Source organism: Phaethon aethereus, assembly GCF_964289735.1.
Source record: "Phaethon aethereus genome assembly, chromosome: 2".
NCBI lineage: Eukaryota > Metazoa > Chordata > Aves > Phaethontiformes > Phaethontidae > Phaethon > Phaethon aethereus.
The window spans coordinates 55,458,948-55,479,592 of NC_138582.1; the positions used below are offsets into that span (position 1 = coordinate 55,458,948).

The window sequence follows — 20,645 nt, forward strand, 5'->3', positions numbered from 1 at the left end:
ACAGAGGTCAGGCTGACAGGCCTGTAGTTCCCAGGATCCTCCTTCCGGCCTTTCTTGTAGATGGGTGTCACATTGGCAAGCCTCCAGTCTTCTGGGACCTCCCCTGTTAACCAGGACTGCTGATAAATGATGGAGAGTGGCTTGGCAAGCTCCTCCGCCAGCTCTCTCAGTATTCTCGGGTGGATGCCATCAGGCCCCATAGACTTGTGGGTGTCCAGGTGGTTTAGCATGTCCTTGACTGCTTCCTCCTGGATTATGAGGAGTACATTGTGCTCTCCATCCCCATCTTCCAGCTCAGGGGGCTGAATACCCTGTGGATACCTGGACTGGCTATTAAAGACTGAGGCAAAGAAGGCATTAAGTACCTCAGCCTTGTCCTCGTCCTTGGAGACAATGTTCCCCGCCATATCCAGTAGGGGATGGAGATTCTCCTTGCCTCTCTTTTTGTTGTTAATATATTTGTAAAAACATTTTTTATTATCCTTTACGACTGTGGCCAGACTGAGCTCTAGCTGGGCTTTTGCCTTTCTAATTTTGTCCCTGCTTGACCTAACGAGATTACTGCAGTATGAGAAGAATAATTGAATCTTTGAGGTTTGATTGGGAATCTTTGAGTTTGTAAAGGAAGTTACTTTTGCAAAGAAATCAAGACGTAATTAATATCAAACCCAAGACATTCTAGAACAAGGCCAGAACACTGAAGAGAAACAGAACTGGTACCACGCCAGCTGATCATCTTCTGTTGGTGGATAATAGGCGGATAATAGGCACCTGTCTTTACTACACTCACTTCCCTGGACCGTTTAATACTGCCAACATGTAAATAGTACTTTTCTAGTTGAGATGGGTGCTACAAATGTAGGGGAAGGTGATATGGTAGTTTGTCATCTGTAGTGGGAAGGCAACCAAAGAATTTGGGAACAGTGTTTCAGAGGTACTTTCACTCTGTAAGTTGAACAAATGCTATCCTGTACAATATCAGTGTACAGCTTCTAGGTCATCGGTCAAATCATGACAGGTGAGGACCAAGTAACTCCTTTTCTTTATCTGTGATCTCTTCACTAGCATAGAAACAGCCCCTTGCATGGATGAAATCAGCAAGACTGTTAGATTTAAAAGAGGCTGTGCTGTGGGCAGAAGAAAGCATTTGAAGAATTGCAGTCTTTTCTGATGAAAGTTCCCACAACTTGTTAAATTATCCGGTTGGTTAAGGAGAGCTCTTTGATTCCCTGAGGAAAGTAAGTCTTAGCAGAGCACCCTTGACTAACATATGTCACTGCCTTCCGTTAGGTAGATGTATCTTTTCACGACTTAGTGATGCATTTCCTTTTTGACTGCTTTCCTGCAAAACAAGGCATGAATCTGCATTTACTACAGCATGGAAAAGCATATCTTCAGTTGTACCAATTGTTTGCAATTGCTATAAAGATCTCAGTCTTTGTATTAAAAAGATTAAAATTTGTATTAAAAATCTCTTCTGGATACACCAAATGTAAGGGATTATCCACTGGTCCAACATGAAGCATGGCATAAACCGCTGTGTTTCTGTGCAGCTTAGAAACCTATCATAAGAGTAGAGTGCCTCCATCCAGGAAAAGACAATCAGGACTTTCTGGAATTGGAAACTTCTTATTCTGTGAGACTACTGGATATTTCAGCTGGAACTGAGGATTCACCCTTTCTCTTTCACAGCAAAAGCATGTTTCTCCCAATTCAATTTCTGTTGTAGAAAGCAGCCTATCCATTTAAAAACAATTTTTTTTTTTCTGGCTTTGTTTTCTTAAAGAAGACTTTTGTCTTGTACACATAATAGTTCCATTTGATGGATGCGAACAGTGTCACTGTGTGATATCATTAAATCATATCATTGTGATATCAATCATTAAACAAGATTTAATGGATTTCTAGAGTGAACACTTCAAATGCTATGATGAAAGTGAGTTGAAAAGGAACTCTACAAGGGGTGTCAGATTCTCAGTTTGTTGACTTTAATTTAGAATCTTTTATTTTAAGCATTATTTTTTTGTAATACTTAGCATCATGTGTTTTTCTCTTCATGTGCTGTTTTTAATCCCTTTCAAAGCTGATGGGAATTCAGAAATTCAGTTTACATTCCTGCTTTTATTATTTTACTCTTTTTGTAGCCATCTGACTCTACTCACATCACAAGTGATGATGAAAGATTTCTTCATAACCTAATATTAGAAGAAAGGGATAAAGAGAGTTTCACAGCAGTTGTCATTACAGGTGTACAACCAGATCATATGCAGTACTTGAAAAACTACTTTCATCTTTGGACAAGGCAGCTGGCGTAAGTTTGTGATTTAAAAGATTTGATTTAGAAGTGGACTACTAACAAAGTCAGATAATCATGAATTAACTTCCTTTTTGTGCTTAGTCATTGGCTTTATTCCTGTTAAGGCTGTTGATACATATTTTGTTGATGCCACAATTAGTCTTCCTAGATAACTGATTTTACAGAAACTGTCTCAACGGAATGGGGCCCCTGCATCCAAAGGAAGATGTTTACAAACATCAGTTTCAATGTGACTTGATAATTGATACCTAATTATCCAATCAAATTATTAACAACATATTCAATTTAATAGCTATGTTATTAATGTAATAATTAGGTATCTAATTATTAACTTGATAAGTTGCTGTTCTCACAGCTGTGCTCCTGTCCTTGATATCTAGCTTTATGTTTAGTTTTTTGGGTTGCTTTTGTGGTTTTTTGTTTTCTTTTTAAAAAAAAAAAAAAAAAGCCTGCTGCTTCATCCCAGTTTAAGGGAGACTGATATATGATATTGTCCACTCAGTACTATAGTAGTGTCATCGGTGGGCCTGCAGAACTTGGAGATGTGGAAGTCCATGATACCTGTGAATCATGTGGGCTAATCTGTGAAGATGATGGATCTATCTGTGAATGTAAACTGAACTGTGAAGCCATAGCCCAATTTTGAAATCTGGCAAACTATAGAACTTGATTTTTCAAGCTATGATTTTATTTTTGTGTCACTTGTAATCTCATAATAGCTTATACTAATCCTCATATTAAGTATTATGCTGAGATAATACCTTTTTATATGAAATGTCATTCACTGTTGCATGTAAGAGGTTGTGGTTGAAATCCTTTTAAACCTTATGAAAATGTAGGGATGCATCTACATTTACAGGTAACTTAAGTCCCTCATTAGCTTCTAGGTGCTCTTCTGGTGAACAGCCACATTTAGGTGCGTGTTAGTTCATTCCAGCGATCTCCTGAAGTGAAAGAACTGCCTCCATTTGAGATGAAACCCAGGTGCAATTATTCAAGTATATGCCCTGTAGCTATTACAGTAAAACCAATCAGATTTAGCTTCCCAGTGCTACACAATTCTGCATCACTATTTCGGCTGTAATTGCCTTTTTGCTCTCAAACACCTCCACATAACCTCCTGCCATGCCTTTTGCCACACATGCATGATAGCAATTTCATTCTGCTCTAATGGGCTACAGCACAGCCCTTGTACTGTTTCAGATGCTTTGAAGTGGAGGGAGGGGAGATGAACCCCCAAAATAATTATGTCTTAAGGCCAGGAGAGCACCTTTTGAGGTCTGGCAGAGATGCAGACAAAATGCTAATACATATCAGTCTGCTCTAAAGTCTTGAGCAATGAGACCATGAGGAGCTTTTGTCTGGGAATGAAGATTTCTCCTTGGGGCGCATTTAGCACAATGGATGTCGGAAGCAAAGCTATTATGAACATTTGCAGGTACATTTAACTTCCTTCATGCATTCAGTCCCATTGACTTGTATCGTCTCATTTTTCTGCAAACCATCACCCTGTGGTTTAAGGACTCAGTCTTTGAGTTGGAAGAATTAGCTAGCTTGCTGAAAAGTTTAAGTAAGTAGGGTTAAGTTCCTCAGTTTTCTCAAACTTCATATCTCTATGAAAAGAATGAATCTATCTGATGGTGTGGATTTTTTTGCGTTTCTTATATGAGCACAAGTACCATTAGAAAATAATCTTTACAAATAGAAAAATTCTTTCTAGTAATGCATATCGCATCTACGACTGCTGCCTGTATTCAAATGGGGTATCTTTACCTTTTTGTACATAACTGAAGGATAGTGATTGTTTGTTAAACGCTTCTATTCATATTAGATGATCAGTAACAAAGCTGATTCCCACATATTGTTCTGGGTAGCTTTTTGGCTCTAGTTCTTTTTAATATCCAGAGTGCAGAACAAATTACAGTAGATTTATTAGTTTGCACTTGGTTTTAAAGGATCTGTAGCCATGTAACAATCATAACTTGTTTCACTTATGTATTATTTTCCAGTTTCTAATGTTTCTTATTGTTTTAACAAAAAATTGATCCTAATATGATTGTGCGTAAAGGACGTAAGAGTTGAAAGGAGTGAAAAGGAGCCACTCACTCCTTTTAGTAAATCTGTTGTACCAGATATACATCTTGTTATTGTTGATTTTAACAATGCAATGAACCAGTTATATTTTAATTAAAATAGGAGTTTATTTAGATTTTTGAAAATTACAATCTGCAATTTTTTAATTTCACTTTCTGATATTTATTTTTCATTTAAAATTTATTTCAGACATATCTATCACTATTATATCCATGGACCAAAAGGAAATGAAACTAATGCTGTAACAAAAGATGTAAGCCCTTTCAACAACATCGACATTCAGGTAAGAGACTTTACACTTATTAGTAAAAATTCTTCTTTGATGGCAACTTATTTCATGTTGTGCCTGTTTCTCTTTAATCATGCATCTTGTTCTACAGCAGCATTTTAAGATATGTATGTAATTTCGTTTTTTAAAAGTAATACTACTTATCATTGCAACATAGGAACTAATTCATTTTGCTGACAGTTAAGATAAATGTCACAAATGCTAGTTATTGTAGTGTTTTTGCTCTAAGGAAAATCAACTTGTTTTACTTCTTTTTTCCAGATTTCAATGTTCGAAAAAGGAAAAGTACCAAAGATGGTCAATCTTAGGGAGATTAAAGATGACATGCAGACATTGTATATAAATACTGCAGCAGATAGTTTTGAGTTTAAGGCACATGTTGAAGGAGAAGGTATAGTGGAAGGCATCATCCGGTATCATCCCTTCCTGTATGATAAAGAAACATACCCTGATGATCCATGTTTTCCATCAAGTGAGTGAAACGTTTGGCTGCTTATCAGTCCTATTATAGACAATCCTACTACTTTAAATTTTTTAATGAAATAGAAACTAGAACAAACTAAACAGAAATGTAAATTATTATCTAATTTGTGTTGTGGTAGAACAGAAAAGTTCACACCCTTTTGGATTAATAAATCCTGTGAACAAATTGGCTGTTGTGGTGACTTGTTAATGTAAACCTGATCTTTGACATAGAATCATAGAATCTTTGGGTTGGAAGGGATCTTTAAAGGTCATCTAGTCCAACCTCCCTGCAATGAGCAGGGACATCTTCAACTAGAGCAGGTTGCTCAGAGCCCCATCCAACCTGACCTTGAATGTTGCCATGGGTGGGGTATCCACCACCTCTGTGGGCAACCTGTGCTAGTGTTTCACCACCCTCACTGTAACACATTTCTTCTTTCTATCTAGTCTACGTCTACCCTCTTTTAGTTTAAAACCATGACCCCTTGTCCTGTTGCGACAGGCCCTGCTAAAATGCGTGTCCCCATCTTTCTCAGAAGCCCCCTTTAAGTACTGGAAGGTTGCAAGAAGGTCTCCCTGGAGCCTTCTCTTCTCCAGGCTGAACAACCCCAAGTCTCTCAGCCTGTCCTCACAAGAGAGGTGTTCCATCCCTCTGAACATTTTTGTGGCTCTCCTCTGGACCTGCTCCAAGAGGTCCATGTTTTTCCTGTGCTGAGGCCTCCAGAGCTGGACGCAGGACTCCAGGTGGGGTCTCACCAGAGTGGAGTAGACAATAATTCCATCTGATTTCAAACTATAAACTCTTATGGAATGCAGTCTGATTGAAACATTTCCACTTTCCTCACTGTTAGATCTTTGCTCCAAGAAACTAATGAAACACTAGCAGTTTGATTCAAGAGATTCTAACATTGGAATACTGCAGAGGACAACACGTAGTCTAAGTCCTGAATTTAATTTTTTTTTTTATCCAGTCTTGATCAGTTTTCAGTTGCTAGGGTTTCAAAATAATTTGTGTTGGTGATTTTTTTTTTTAATAAAACAAATCTTGAGTTTAATTGTGACAAGATTTTATGATATTAGACAAGGATCAGTTGAAACTAAAAGTAATATTTATTCAAATTTGAAATTCATAAGTTTGGTAATATTATTCAATCCTTGTTTAAAATTTTTCCTTAGCTGTTCTGCTTGGTGTTTCTTTAAACAGAAAAAAAAAATCCTAATATTGTATATACCTAGCTTGATATTATGTGTACTGCTACTGTGCCTAATTTAATAAGTATAGATAATCCTTAATTTATACTGCTCTGTTTTTTGATATATTAGTTTTTTAAAGAAATTTATTCATAGAGACTGTCTTCTTTTTAATCAAGAATTAAATGATGATGATGACGATGATGACTGCTTTATAGTCGAAAAGGGTGCCAGAGGAAAAAGGCCTATTTTTGAATGTTTTTGGAATGGAAGATTGATACCGTACACAACTGTGGAAGAGTAAGTTGTAATCTGTTTCTACAGTGGAAACCAGTCTGTTTCTATAGTCTAAACCTCCGTTTATAAAAAAGGGGTTTTAATGTCTTTCTCCTTTTGTTTAAGTTTTGACTGGTGTGCTCCTCCAAAGAAGAGAGGATTGGCGCCAATTGAATGCTACAACAGAATTTCTGGTGCATTATTTACCAATGATAAGTTCCAGGTCAGCACAAACAAACTCACTTTCATGGATCTGGAGCTGAAGCTAAAAGATAAGAATACTCTGTTCACAAGAATCTTCAATGGACAGGTGATCATTCTATTCTGTGAAGTATTTCTTCTTGGCAAAGTTTAATGCATATGATATAGAAACCTTTACTGACTGGTCATTTGTTCGTGTCAGTGAATATTACCCAGTTTTAGAAGAACCTTCACCTTGGGCACTTGTGCAGGACTTTGTAGCAAGCGCTTCTCTCAGTTTTAGTGAGTGGTAAAGCTGACTCTTCAAAACTGAAAAAAAAAGATTTAGTAGTTTCCCTTTTATTTTCTTAAACAATTACTTTATCTAGTTGTTATATGACAATAATGTCATATATAACAAAAATGACTATCTTTGTGGAAAGACCCACTTCATAGAGGAATATGGGTGTTGGGGGAAACACTCTCTGGCTTGAAATACAGCTTTCCTAGAATTTTGTAGTGTTTCCAAGCTGAAGAATCTTTTTTTTTTTTTTTTTTTTTTTGTGTACAGTATCTCTATATACTTAGAATTGTTCATGCTTCTGAAGTTGTCAGATTTAAGTTTTGTAATACACTATTTCTTTTGTAATCTTTTTATAGGAGCAGCGAATGAAAATTGACAGAGAATTTGCTTTGTGGCTCAAAGACTGTCATGAAAAATATGACAAACAGATAAAATTCACAGTCTTTAAAGGAATAACTACACGTACAGATTTACCATCCAAAAGAATGCAGAGTCCTTGGACAGTGTATGCTGCAATAGAGTGGGATGGGAAAACATACAAAACTGGACAGCTGGTAAGTTAGTTGCTCAGTAATGTTGGGGTTTTGTTTGTTTTGTAATAGCACATTTGAACCATATAAAAGGCAAATCCTGTACATTTGATGCAGGAGTAATGTGCTGACATTAATTGTCTTTTCTTTACAGGTGAAAACTGTTAAGACTCTTCCAATATTCTATGGGAGTATTGAGAAATTTTTTTTGTATGGAGACCATGATGGGGATATATTTGCCACTGGAGGAGAGGTTCAAATTGCTTTGGTAAGACAAATATAAAAAGGATTCACACACTTAGTATGCTTATGGAATCTTTAAACATAATCCTCGGTCAGACTTACTTAAACAACTTTTAAATAACTGTTGAAAATTATGGTATTTTTTGACATTCAGAGATCTAAAAATAATCAAACTGCTCAGTTACATTAGTTTTAATTAGTAAAACTATTATTATGATCAATGATCTGATTTATTTAAATTTTCCTATAAAATAAGAGTATCACAGCTGGTATCAATAGTATTGTGCATCCATTCTTAACCCTCGTGGTTTCAGCAAATTTTAGAACAGTGTCTTTTGGATTCACCAGGTAGTATTTGTTGGTATATTGCATTACATCTACGTCTACTTGTTTAGTCCCTTGATAGAGAGGTTTTTCTTTTCTGACATACTATAATCTGGCTGTTTATAACTGCACTCAATATTTTCAGGAACCTCAGGCTTTGTATGCTGAAATGAAAACTATTCCAATCTCAAAACTGGACAGAACAGTGTCTGACAAATCTGTTAAAAAATACATAGAGGATGAAATGGCAAGGTAAGGTCTAAATTGTAATTATTTAGTGGTGGAGTTCCTAGTAACAGTTCTAGTGTTTCTTCAGGAACAAAAAAAAAAGTTCATTTTTATTCCCAAATGGGAAAGCAATCAGCAGTTTTCAGTAGAAACAAAAAAACCCTAGAACTCTAATCCAAGAAGAAATAGTTCAGGGTTTGTTTTGGGTTTTTCCCCCAAAAAATAGCTTGGTGTATATTCTACTAAAGATAAATTACCTTGTTTTTTAACTCACAGAAAAACTGTTCGTTTGTTCTTTTTCACTAGACTTCCTGACAAATTATCAGTAACATGGCCTGAAGGAGATGAGTTATTACCAAATGAAACAAGATTTGCCGGTACACCAATAGGTATTTTTCTTTTTTCTTCTAAATACCAAAAAGTAAAATGTCAATTTAAAAATACATTATGCACTCTTGTTAAAAAAGCAAGCAATCCAATCACTTATAATACACAGCATATTTTAAAAGTCCATCATTTTTCCTTTTAAATACAGGAGCATTAAGAATAGAAATTTTGAATAAAAAAGGAGAAGCAATGCAAAAACTTCCGGGTACAAGCCACGGAGGTTCAAAGAAACTTCTTGTTGAACTCAAGGTTATTTTACATTGTAAGTATTTCGGTATATTTAACTGAGTCTTTTTTATTTTAAAAATGCATAATGGATAATGTATTTCTTTGTGTATAAACATGTAATACATATTAGAATTTGATAGATAGATATGGCTTTTAATTTTAAGGACAGCGTCCCATCAGAGCATGTTGTACTCCAAAGCAATATTTCATGAAATGCCAATTGCTTCAATGCCAAATGTTTTAATGCTGTTTTATGATCACATCTTCTGTCCATGTGAGGAGGGCCTATCCTTAGACTGTCTACTTCATATGCATATGAACATGGTTAAAATGGATAGTTTCTATAGTTAACATAGCAATTCATTTGAGCTGCATAAAAGTAGGGGCCAGACTTGTTTGGTATCTAACGTAAAGTAATTTCAGACTTTTAAAAAATCAAGTTTCTCTTGAGTTACTGTTTTGTGGTTTCCATTTTATGGGTGCTTCACTTGATATTCTTATATTGTATTTGTTGAAGAATTGTATTCTGTCCAAGGCAGCTGAAATTATTCAGTTGTATGTTGAACAAAAAATTACTACACTAAATTCTCTGAAAACTCCAATTTTGCACGTCAGATATATCTGAAACTTATAGAAATTTATAGAAATGTATAGAAAATCTGGAAGTCTTGTTTGCCTTGTTTCTTTCAATATACAATGGGAAAATCCAATTTCTTTATCTGATAAGAGTTGTAAAAATACCTTTCTGAAGCACCGAGGTTACTGTAGTGATATATGTCAAAGGAAACCAAATGGAAGTATCTTAGCTTCAGTTTAGTATACATGACATAAGACTACACATAGTATTTTAATGGCACTTATGAGAACTGTCTGCTGTGCATGTCCCTTTTCCAAGGTAGTGTTTTTGGACATAAAGAGGTTGGAATTGAAAAAAAGCGTTCATATAATACAGAGTATCCAATTGTATTTGCCAACAATCTGGAGGACAAATCAGTGTTCTGCAACATTAACTAAGGTAGACCATCCTGACTTTGGAATGTGTAAACTTGAAAGAGACGTGTAGAAACACACACTATTGTTGTGTTTTGTCAGTGGTGTTGTTAGGAGAAATAAAACTAAGTAGGAGAAATAAAACTAAGTTTGCCCTTTGCCTCCAATCACTGAAAAGTCTATCTTCAGACCTTTCGTGTCTCCTGAATACTTTGATTCATTGATGGAAATTTGTACTTAGAACTGGTTTTACTACTAACTATCTTAACTTTTATCTCTAGTCAATTTAGGAATCATTAGTGTAATCCCCCTGATCTTCACCAGAACAAGGAATAAGTCTCGTAACTGACAGTTTGGGCATGGCATACCTGTCAAACTCAACCCCTTAGTCTTTCTTAAAATATAAAGCTCTCATTTGTACTAAAGTGGTTACACCCATACACAGGCAAACAGCAAAATATATCATGTATGGAAAGTTTCTCTTCTCTTTTGAAGAGTGGAATACCTGGCAAAATATACTGTGGACTGCCAAGAGAGTTGAGCTATGAGAAACTTATTTGGTCTGTTACTGGGGAGCCTTATACAAGGTTCAATTCAAAATTAGGGTTGAGAGAATGATAAAGTTGAGGTGTCCAGTGGGGATAAAAAGAGCTGTCAAAGGAAAGGGTGGGATAGCAGGAGAACTAGACTGTGAGAACCTTTGCCTGGGCCATGGCAGGAGCACCTTGGACAAGGGAAGCAAGAGCTGGTGAGACAGCTGGGATATGAGAAATTTTTTATCTGGGCCATGATGAGGGGGGCTTGTAAAGTTTGGCCAAAAAATAAGGTTGGGGTTATAGGTTAGAGCTGAGAGAATGAGGAAGTTTGAAGGGTCTAGGTGGAGCAGGAACACAGAGGGCCTACTGAATGGAAGAGTAGGGTAAAGAGGAAGAGTTTACCTATGGAAAGTGTCTGCCAAAGGGAGGCATGGACTGCCAGGAGAATGGGGCGGGGGGGGGGGGTGTCTTATTTGGATGTGTTGGGTTTTTTCCTGGGCCACTGGTGGGTTGTTTCTCCAAGGTTCACCCTAAAAATTACAGGTTAGTGTTGATGGAAGGAGGCTGCCGGGGAAGCTGGGTTCTGTGAAAATTTTTTCCAAAGTCATGCCTGAGTGGTTCTTGTCTAAGGTGAAGCTAAGAAATAAGCATTTCTGTCTCGGAAGGTTATTTTTAAATCACTCCTGATTACTCAATTAAATTGCAGGTACCTCTGTTGAAATACTCGAAGTAGGTGCTGTGGCACCTCTCTCTCTCATGCACCATTGAATTCTCCCAGTTCAGGAAGGCTATGGCTATCAGCTATTAATATGTCATTTGAACAAAATGACAGATGTTTTTCCTCTGTCTGTACTCTCCATGGATTTATATTATGCTATAGCAGGGACATTTAGTTATCGGTTGTTTTCAGAATAATATTCATGGAAACCTTGTTCATGTGAGAGGCAAACATGGATGCCGTAGTAATCCTGTGAGTAAAAGGTAGTTTGTCTCTAGAATAATATTTGTTTCCAAAACAATTATTTCAGACGATAAACAAAAAAAAAACCTGCAACAATGAATAAGAATTCTCTACTGTTTCTGTGTAAGGAAGAACAACCAAATTTAAATTAGCCTCAGGTTTGTATTTTTTGCAAAACCCTACACTGTCTATAAAAACTTTGTGCCGTTTGTGGTATACATAGTTTGCACCAAGCACAGCCTTCTGTATCTCAGTGATTGTAGGGATACTGGTAATATTCATAAATATGTTTGTGTGGAAATGTCAATAAAAGAACATGGTGGTTAGGAAGTCCTATTGGTGCTTTGTAGCAAAACAATAGAGTTCATTAATCACTACTAATGCAAAGTGTTTGAAGGGCTTTTCCTTTACCAAGAGAAAAAATTGAAACATTCTGAAGAAGGTTCTAAATCTTTGCATGTTGTTCCACTGAAATAATTTAGTCTGTTGTTCAACTAAAACATCAGGATGTTTTTTAATGACAGAGACCGTAACAACAATATTGGGCGTACCTGATAACTTCCTTGCACAAAACTACTCTTGGGATTGTCTCCTGTTGCAGTGTGCTGTTGTCTCCTATTGCAGTCACATTCTGAACAACATTTTGAAAAAGAAATACATTAATGCTTCCTGAAATTTCAAACAATAAATCTTACTGCTGTATTTATCTTAGGCTATGGAACCATTCACTATAAAATTGCCTCAAAGTTTCAGTGTGTTCTCTTTTTGAATTTATCTTAATGCTGTAGAAGTGTTTCTAAAGACAGATAAAATAATTTGGAGCAAAAAAGGAATGTTCTTTTTTCCTGAATTATATGTTCAGTCAACTGCACATTTTTACCATTGCTCCCATGTAGGCTAATTCATTGTGATCATCAAGTTGATCAGTTGCCAGTGTGGAGCGCACAGCCTACAACTGCTCAGACTTAACAGGGAACTTATAACCAAAGAGCTAATAAAATTCGACTTGACAAACCTTCTGCTTTCAGTTTAATATGTCTGAGGCTAGCAAATTTTAATTAAAGTGGCATTAGATAGGGAATTCATTTTTTTTAGCTGTCATCAACATGATTAATTGTGAAACTGAATTTATATTTGTTAGTTGTAGAAGTGGTAGTAACTTAATAATGGGTGACAGTAATACTCAAAAAAATGAAGAATGGTGGTGTAAAATCTAAATAAATCTAGCTAATTGTTTGTTTTTCAGCACCTACTGGGAATAAGGAAATAATTTCCCATATCAGTCAGCATGGAGGCAAATGGCCGTACTGGTTTAAAAAAATGGGTGAGTTCATATATGCAATTTTTCACTTTATTTATAACTTTACTTTTTTTGCTTTCTAATTGTATTTGTATTTCTGTTTAGAAAATCTTCAGAAACTTGGTAACTACACCTTGAAACTGCAAGTAGTATTGAATGAAAGTAATGCAGACACTTATGCAGGAAGGCCTCTACCATCTAAAATATTTAAATTTACTATTATAGGTAAGAATTCCAGTCATGCCAATTTTCTTTTACTTTTAGTGTTTCTATTTTATTCATTGTATATCAAAATTATTCACATTTTAGTTGAGAGGTAATTTTCAGCACTGAATGTGAAATATGAAGTAGATTCAGGAAAAAAATAAATTTTTGTCTAATAGGTTTTGATTTCACCTGTAATGTGTTGGCTCTGCTATATAGTCAGTTTTACAAAAAAGCAAAGTGTTGATGAAATCAAAAGCTTTTCCCTGATGTGAACTTTCCTAAATGTACTTAATACAAATAAACTTTTACTTAATTAGAATGACCCTTTTTCTTCATGCCTTTGGCATAAATATTCTTTATAAAACTAGTATTCATTACGCCAACTTTCATGCACAAACCACAGAGAAATTCACTAATTCAAAAACAGGTTATGTATTTAAAATATGCAAGTTGAGATTGAAGTCTCTCTTTTTTTTTTTTTTTAATTAAAAGAAGAATCCTATGCAAATCTAAATTCTCATTGAGTTATAATGGGTGTGTATCTTTGGATTAAGCATCATAAAATACTTCCTGGATTACCTGAATAGAAATAATACTATTAAATATGTCTGATGTTACACTCTCTTGGCATACACTCTGGTATGTATGTATGTGGCCTAAAATAGTATGTGACTGATTATATCTTCCGAAGAAAATTCATGGATTCCAATTTTAATGACATTGTTGAAGACAATAAGGTATACAGTGTACGGTTACATCATGTTTCTGGTACAGCCTTGCTAGTCCTGTTTCTCTCATCCTCTAAGGTGTTAATTTTATTTCTTCATTTATTTGTGTGCATGTTTCTGTCAGTGGCTGGTTAGTTTTTGTTTATAAAACTTTATCTGAAGTTTTATTTCAACAGGCTTATATTTATGCAAAATGGTAAAGCTGTAGACTAGTTTGAAGTTGCTCTTTCTGTCCAGAAATATGAAACACAATTTGCTTTTAAATTATAAAGTCTGTAAATGAGATGTCATAGGATCTTAACAAATTATCTGTACTTTTGATTCTCTACATCATAATTCATCTTAAAGAATATTTACTTGGTAAATTAATTTGCAAAAATACATGCTAACTATGGATTATACATCCCCTGCTCTGTCTTATCACCAAGACTCATCCTTTTATGTAAGTGTGCTTGTATATAGAAATCAAAAAATTTGTGGCCTACATACATTAAAAAAATAAATCTTCTTGTGGTCTCTGGCTCTCAGTCTCCAGTTCAGAAAGAAAAGTTTTATTCATCCCTTTTGCCATGCTATGACTTTGCCTTTTTCTGAAGTGGCAAAAACCAAGCCGAAATAAAACTAGGAATGTAATGCAGGGGAGGAAGAGAGTTATCAGCAGCCCTATGAGGGAGTGATGGACATGGTTGACAAGCAAAGTGGAGTGAAGTGGTGGGCCTGGAATGATGTGAAAGAAAAATCACAAAATCAAGTGGGTTCACCTCCAGCATTTGCATGTATGCAAGGAAATGCCTACAAGGCACCATTATGGAAAAATCCCCAAAACCCTTTCTGGGAAATTGGCCTACTTTGGTTCCTCTGTGAACTGCATGTACGCTAGTGCATGCAGCATAGGGAATAAATATGATAAGTTAGAAACAGCAGGGCTATGGTGTCGCTAGAATCAGAGAAGCAGTGGGATGGCTCACATAACTGGAATATTGCAATGGAGACAGACTGTTTAGGAAAGACAGACCAGGAAGACAAGGAAGTGAAGTTGCCCTTTATGTAAGAGAACAGCTGGAATGCATGGAGCTCTGCCTGGGGATGGGTAATGAGCCAACTGAGATCTTACGAATGAGGACTAAAGAGCAAACCAGTATGGATGACCCTGTAGTGGGTGTCTGCTATAGGCCACTTGACCAAGAAGAAGTGGATGAGGCCTTCTACAGACAGCATCATGTTTGCAGACCTTGGTCTTCGTGTGGGAGTTGAACCACCCCGTTATCTGCTGGAGGAACAACACAGCAGGGCATAAGCAATCCAGGAGGTTCCTGGAGTGCATCAGTGACAACTTCCTGACTCAAGGAACCAACAAGGAGAGGTGCTTTGCTGAACCTCATACACACAAACAAGGAGGGGCTCATGGGGGATGTGAAGGTTGAAGACAATCTTAGCTGCTGTGACCGTGAGATAGTAGAGTTCAGGATCATGAAGGGGAGCAAAAAGGAAGCTCACAACCTTGGACTTCAGAAGAGAAGACTTTGGCCTCCTCAAAGATCTGCCTGGTGGAGTTCTATGGGATAAGGCCCTGGATGGAAAGGGGGCCCAAGAAAGGGGAAGTGCAAAGTCCTGCGACTGGGGAAGAACAACCCCATGCACCAGTACAGGCTGACACCCACCCTTGCTACAAAGAGGGGCAACAGCATCTTGGGCTGCATTAGGAGGAGTGTTGCCAGCAAGCTGAGGGTGGTGATCCTTCCACACTGCTCAGCAGTGGTGAGGCCTCAACTGGAGTACTGTGTCCAGTTCTGAGCACACTGCACTACAACACAGAGACATGGACATACTGGAGAAAGTCCAGCAAAGGGCCATGAAGATGATGAAGGGACTGGAGAATCTCTCATGTGAACAAAGGCTGGGAGACCTGGGACTGCTCAGCCCGGTGAAGATAAATTCATGGGGGTCTTACTAATTTCTATAAATACCTGAAGGGAGGGTGTAAAGAAGATGGAGCCAGGCTCTTTTCAGTGGTGCCCAGGGACAGGACCAGAGGCAATGGGCACACACTGCACCGCAGGAGGTTCCCTCCATATATCAGGAAATGCTTTTTCACTCGGAGGGTGACTGAGAACCAGCATAGGTTGCCCAAGAGGTTGCAGAGTCTCCATTCTCGGGGATATTAAAAAGCTGTTTTAGCAAGTTCTGGGCACCTGGTTCTAGGTGGCCCTGCTTGAGCCAAGGGGGGTTGAACAAGATGACCTCCAAGAAAACCCTTCTAACCTCAACCATTCTATAAGCTTTCTCTGCAAGGGGGACAGAGAGGGGACAAGACAAAAAAATACTTTCTTTGCATTTAATATTAAAATGGCTATTTTTGTCACACATTTGGGAGGCAGGACTAGCATCTGTTTCCAGAAGGTCAAGAAAAAACAGATGCTTTTGATAGCCTCCTATTTTTTCCACAAAACTCTAGAGGCTTTGAATGCAAGCCCTTTAGGCAGAAAAGAGTTCTTTGTAGCATATTCTTCTAAAAGCTTCTGCAAAAATATTATTGGCAGAATAGAAGGAGGTATTCTTGTATGATAATACAGAAAAAACGTTTGGCATTACTTGAAAAGAGTAATTATTTAAACATATGTCTGAAAACCTGGCACTGAAGTCTCAAGATACTTCTGTGAAGTTCCAAGAAAAGAAAACAAAACCAAAAAAAACACCCCAAAAAACTCTTTCTCTGACTTAGTAACATAAATGAGCCTTCTCTGCTCCTTCTTTATATCTGTTTATCAAAGCAAAAAGAGAATCTTAAAAGTTGCGAAGTTGTATTCTGTATTTTAAAAATTCTTTTTCAATAGTATTGTGGCTTTCCCCAGCATGGGAGGCTATAACAATTGAAATGAACAAACCTCCTCAGAAAGGAATATAAACTCTAAAAATCTAATGAACAAATAGTTTGATACTTTTAACACAAGAGGCACCAAAAGCAACTTTTGCTATCTGTTGTTGCTTTTTTATATAGTCAGAAGATAATTGGACATTTTTAATATTTTCAGTCTTGAAAAGTGAATATTGCGAGTCTTTATTTTTGCAATGTTTTGTATTGTCTCAGAGGCAGCCATAAATCCTCACACTTATTGCAAAATATTAACATTTCTATGACCTATAATCTATATATAGATTCTAAAAATCCAGAAAATAATTAAAATCTGTATTGAAATTAACAGCTTTTTGGTCTGAGAAACAACTTATTTTATTTCTCTAACAACAGGTTGTTTCTCAGTGTTTGCAGTTCTTCTTGCTAAGCTAAAAAATCATCACAAATGCCAGTTAAAACTGAACTTTCTAAGTTAATCTGTAAGTTTTGTGTTTCTAATTCAGACACGTTCTTTTAGTAGTTACTCACTTTGGCAGTGCAGAATTTCTTTTACTGTTACTTTGTAAAGCATTTTAGTTTTATCATTCACTTGTAAATAAAATTGTAAACACTGAAATGTTGAGGTCTTGTTGTTGTAACTGTTAAAATAATTTTAGCCAATACAAAGTAACATTTTTCCCTCTCTCCATGATTTTCACATCTCTTGTGGAAAAGAAGCTCCCTGATAATGACATCTGTAGGTAATGAAAGTAGCTGTTAATTTGAGTCCAAAATAATTTGGTAGGATATTTATCTACCATCTAGCTCAGCACTGTATTGCTTCTTTTTTCAAAGGCAACTTGGCCAAGGCAGTTTGATTCCACAAAACATTACTCTGATTTACAAGCTCCCCTTTGTACTCCTCTGTTTGAGCTCATTTTTTAGTGCCTAATTGGAGGCAGTCTAGTGGGGCCAGATTTCACAGGAAGGATGCACTCAGATTTCTTTTTCAAATACTCATCATTACTCATCTTTATCTCCCCAATTTGGGATAGTGGTAGAAAAAAAAATTGTTGCATGAATTATTTTAACAGAATTAAAGCAATTAAATGTTTAAGAAAAGCTACCCACGAGGAACTTGTCCACTTCCAGGTGGTGTATTGATGTTCTAAGTACTTCAGAAGTTTTGGCTGTCCTGTCGCATTTCTTATACCATAGTTTACTGCTATTATGTTTTAACTGTTGTTTTTATGTTAGTGTAAGTTTAAAAAGAGGATCAATCAATAAACCATGATTTTGATTACAACAGTGTTCTAAACAGCCTATTTACTTTGAAGCTGAAAGCAACTTGACTTAATTGCAGCCTTAATTAAGAGAAAGCCAGTGAACATGCATAATTCCTTCTAAAAATGTATTCTTCTTTCCTCTTAGAGGGCAAACCAGAGAAATTTTCGGTGGGTCTTTTGGAGCTTCCTTTTCGAGTTGGAGTACCTTTTAATATTCCTTTGGAATTACAGGACGAATTTGGTCATGCAACACAGTTGACAACTGACATTAAACCAATTCTTGAAGCTAGGTAATTCAACCGTCCGATTAGTTTGGGTTTTTGGGGGTTTGTTTGTGGGTTGTTTGGTTTTTTCCTTTCTTCATGTGACATTAATATAGTAATTCTTTGGGTTTTATCTGAGTGGTATACTGGTTACTTTTCACATAAATTGACTGGCATTTTCGCTTTTATTTCCTTAAGAATATGTGAAAGTATCTTGTACCTCAAAACACTGTGTTTATTTTTAAATTGATTCCGTTTTGGTTTCTATGTATTTTTCTAGTGGATTGACATTGCAGTATGAAGAAATAACTGCAGGAACAAAGTGCATCATTAAGGGTGTCACTGCTAAAGGCTGTATAAATAGTTGCCAGGGCAAGGTAGGCTAATGAATTTAAACTTGAAATAACATATTTCAAACAAACAAACCACAGAGCAAATAATTTTTGTGTAAGTTGGATTGTCACATAGTGTTATCTAAGTTTGGTCTATGCTAATAACTACAGGTATTTCTTGGGATATTTTCAGATGGTCTCTTACAGCTCTACCTGGAACAATTTGTCTTTCCCACAGCTACACTCTGTTAGCTGATGGGACTGGGGCTGGAGGGGCTGAGCAACACATCAGTGTGTGGTAGAGTGTACCCAGCATGCTAAGTCAGCTGTCTTAGTTTAAACTGGTGCTGAAATTGGTTTAAGCCAAATCATCCTAGTGACTTTTACACTGAAATAGCATAGGGAACTCTGAAATCTTTCATTCTTGAAGTTGAGATGATGAGTAGTAATAGTTAATATGAGTGGTAACAACTTGAGCTTCTCTAGATGTTTCCAAAATGCTGTTTTCATTTCTGTAGCATCCAAATCCAACCTGTTACTGACGGATTCTCAGCACCTAGTCAAGCTGCTAATCTACTGCAAAAACAAAAACATAGGTTACGTGCTAAAAAGATTTCTTTCATAACACAGATCTTGATGCTTCTGATAAATATAGATCTGAAGATTTTTTAAAAATACTTTTATTGGCATATTTTCACATATTCTAACCAGGTCCTAACACGTTCATTTAGTTTTGCAGTCTAGCATAATAAAGCCAAGGCTGAGAGCTGAAGGTACCTCATTATACTGTTGATATTGTTGCTTAAAAACAAACAAATAATGTTGCTGTTGGAAAGGTGTATAAAGAGAAGAGGGAGCATATACATGCCTATTGAAAACTGGAGTGTGTGGAATTTAATAAGTTTTGTAGGTAAAGCTCAGAATTTAAGGCGAAGGGCAAGAATAATGACAGAAGATAGGGGTGGATTATGGGAGACAAAGTGTGTAGGAGCAAAAGTGCCAGGCTGTAGCAAGATGTAAATTTGGTGAAGGGCAAGACCAAGAGTCATTTAAGGAACTTGCAGTACAGAAGTAACACCATACCATCATAATGGAAAAGAAAGGGTGTTATTTTCTCATGTTGCTTTTTGCGTAAAATGTCAGAGACAATACCGAAACTGGCACTGAAAGTAGCGGTTCTAACTGATATGAAAAAAGGACTGTTCAAGATGGTAATGAAAAATAATGGCAAAAAGCAGGGTGGTGGGACCACAGAGTAAAAACAACAGATAGTTTTAAAACACAAATGCAGTTGAATTTTCGGTGCTTAATTTAAAGTGAGAAGGAGAGAAGAACATAGGAGAAATTTTCAGCACCTTAAAAGTTGATTTTGAAATGGTAGCAGAACAGCTAAAATATCTCAGAAACAGCTGGTAATCAGATTATGGAAAGAATTTAGAAGGAGAAAATGAATGAGAACAAAAAGAAAGAAATAGAGAGCATTGAAAAAATTAATGTTTTTCAGAGAAAGGAGTAAAGAAAAAATGTCAAAGGAATAATCATGCCAAATTGAGAAGAGAAACTTGATTGACATAGGAAATACAGAATATCACAGTTACCAATGAAGGAAGCTGTGATAGAGGAGAAAGAGAAAGCAGACTTAATTCACTTCTGTAGTCATTGATTTAACTCCACCTAAACCAGTCAAGACAGAAAGAAGTGTGTTTTGCTTGTGAGTGGAATCAAAGAGAAAATTTTAAGACAATGCATAAACAATATTGAGAAGACTGCTCCCTTACAGGATTTCAACTACAGTCAGGAGAAGGATGAAGAAGGGATTTTAAAAAAAAGGAAAAGAATATTTCTTTATTATCCTTTTCCTTTAAAGTAGTGCAGTATACATAGAAGCAGACTTGAAAGCAAAAGGAAAGTAGATACATGGGTCATGAAGGATAAGGGAAAGAACTTCCCTAGAGGACACAGATGTTGAAAGATTAAAAGGAAGGAAGTTAAAGTTTTAAACTGATTAGTTAGAGGCAGAAAATAGTGCAGTATTAAGACGACAGTGAAAAGGAGTATTGCAGAAAAGGGGTTGAAACTAAAAGGGGAGTATAGGAGGGGTGTCTAGTGCGTGAATACAAAGCTTCATTGAATGACATACTCAAGAATTCAAC

At 36.4% G+C, this 20,645-nt stretch overlaps 1 protein-coding gene across 1 annotated transcript in view; it reads left to right on the plus strand.

Moving 5' to 3' along the window:
• Positions 1–20,645, plus strand: part of SMCHD1 (structural maintenance of chromosomes flexible hinge domain containing 1) — a gene marked incomplete at both ends in the record, with an annotated part of 93,715 nt that overhangs the window by 30,127 nt on the left and 42,943 nt on the right. The window contains 14 exons of the mRNA XM_082015372.1: positions 2,145–2,311; positions 4,601–4,694; positions 4,962–5,172; positions 6,536–6,656; positions 6,759–6,942; positions 7,473–7,670; positions 7,801–7,914; positions 8,359–8,465; positions 8,748–8,830; positions 8,977–9,090; positions 12,790–12,867; positions 12,949–13,068; positions 18,043–18,187; positions 18,441–18,537. Coding sequence (XP_081871498.1) covers positions 2,145–2,311; positions 4,601–4,694; positions 4,962–5,172; positions 6,536–6,656; positions 6,759–6,942; positions 7,473–7,670; positions 7,801–7,914; positions 8,359–8,465; positions 8,748–8,830; positions 8,977–9,090; positions 12,790–12,867; positions 12,949–13,068; positions 18,043–18,187; positions 18,441–18,537 — 1,833 coding nt within the window. The remainder of the gene's footprint in view (positions 1–2,144; positions 2,312–4,600; positions 4,695–4,961; positions 5,173–6,535; positions 6,657–6,758; positions 6,943–7,472; positions 7,671–7,800; positions 7,915–8,358; positions 8,466–8,747; positions 8,831–8,976; positions 9,091–12,789; positions 12,868–12,948; positions 13,069–18,042; positions 18,188–18,440; positions 18,538–20,645) is intronic.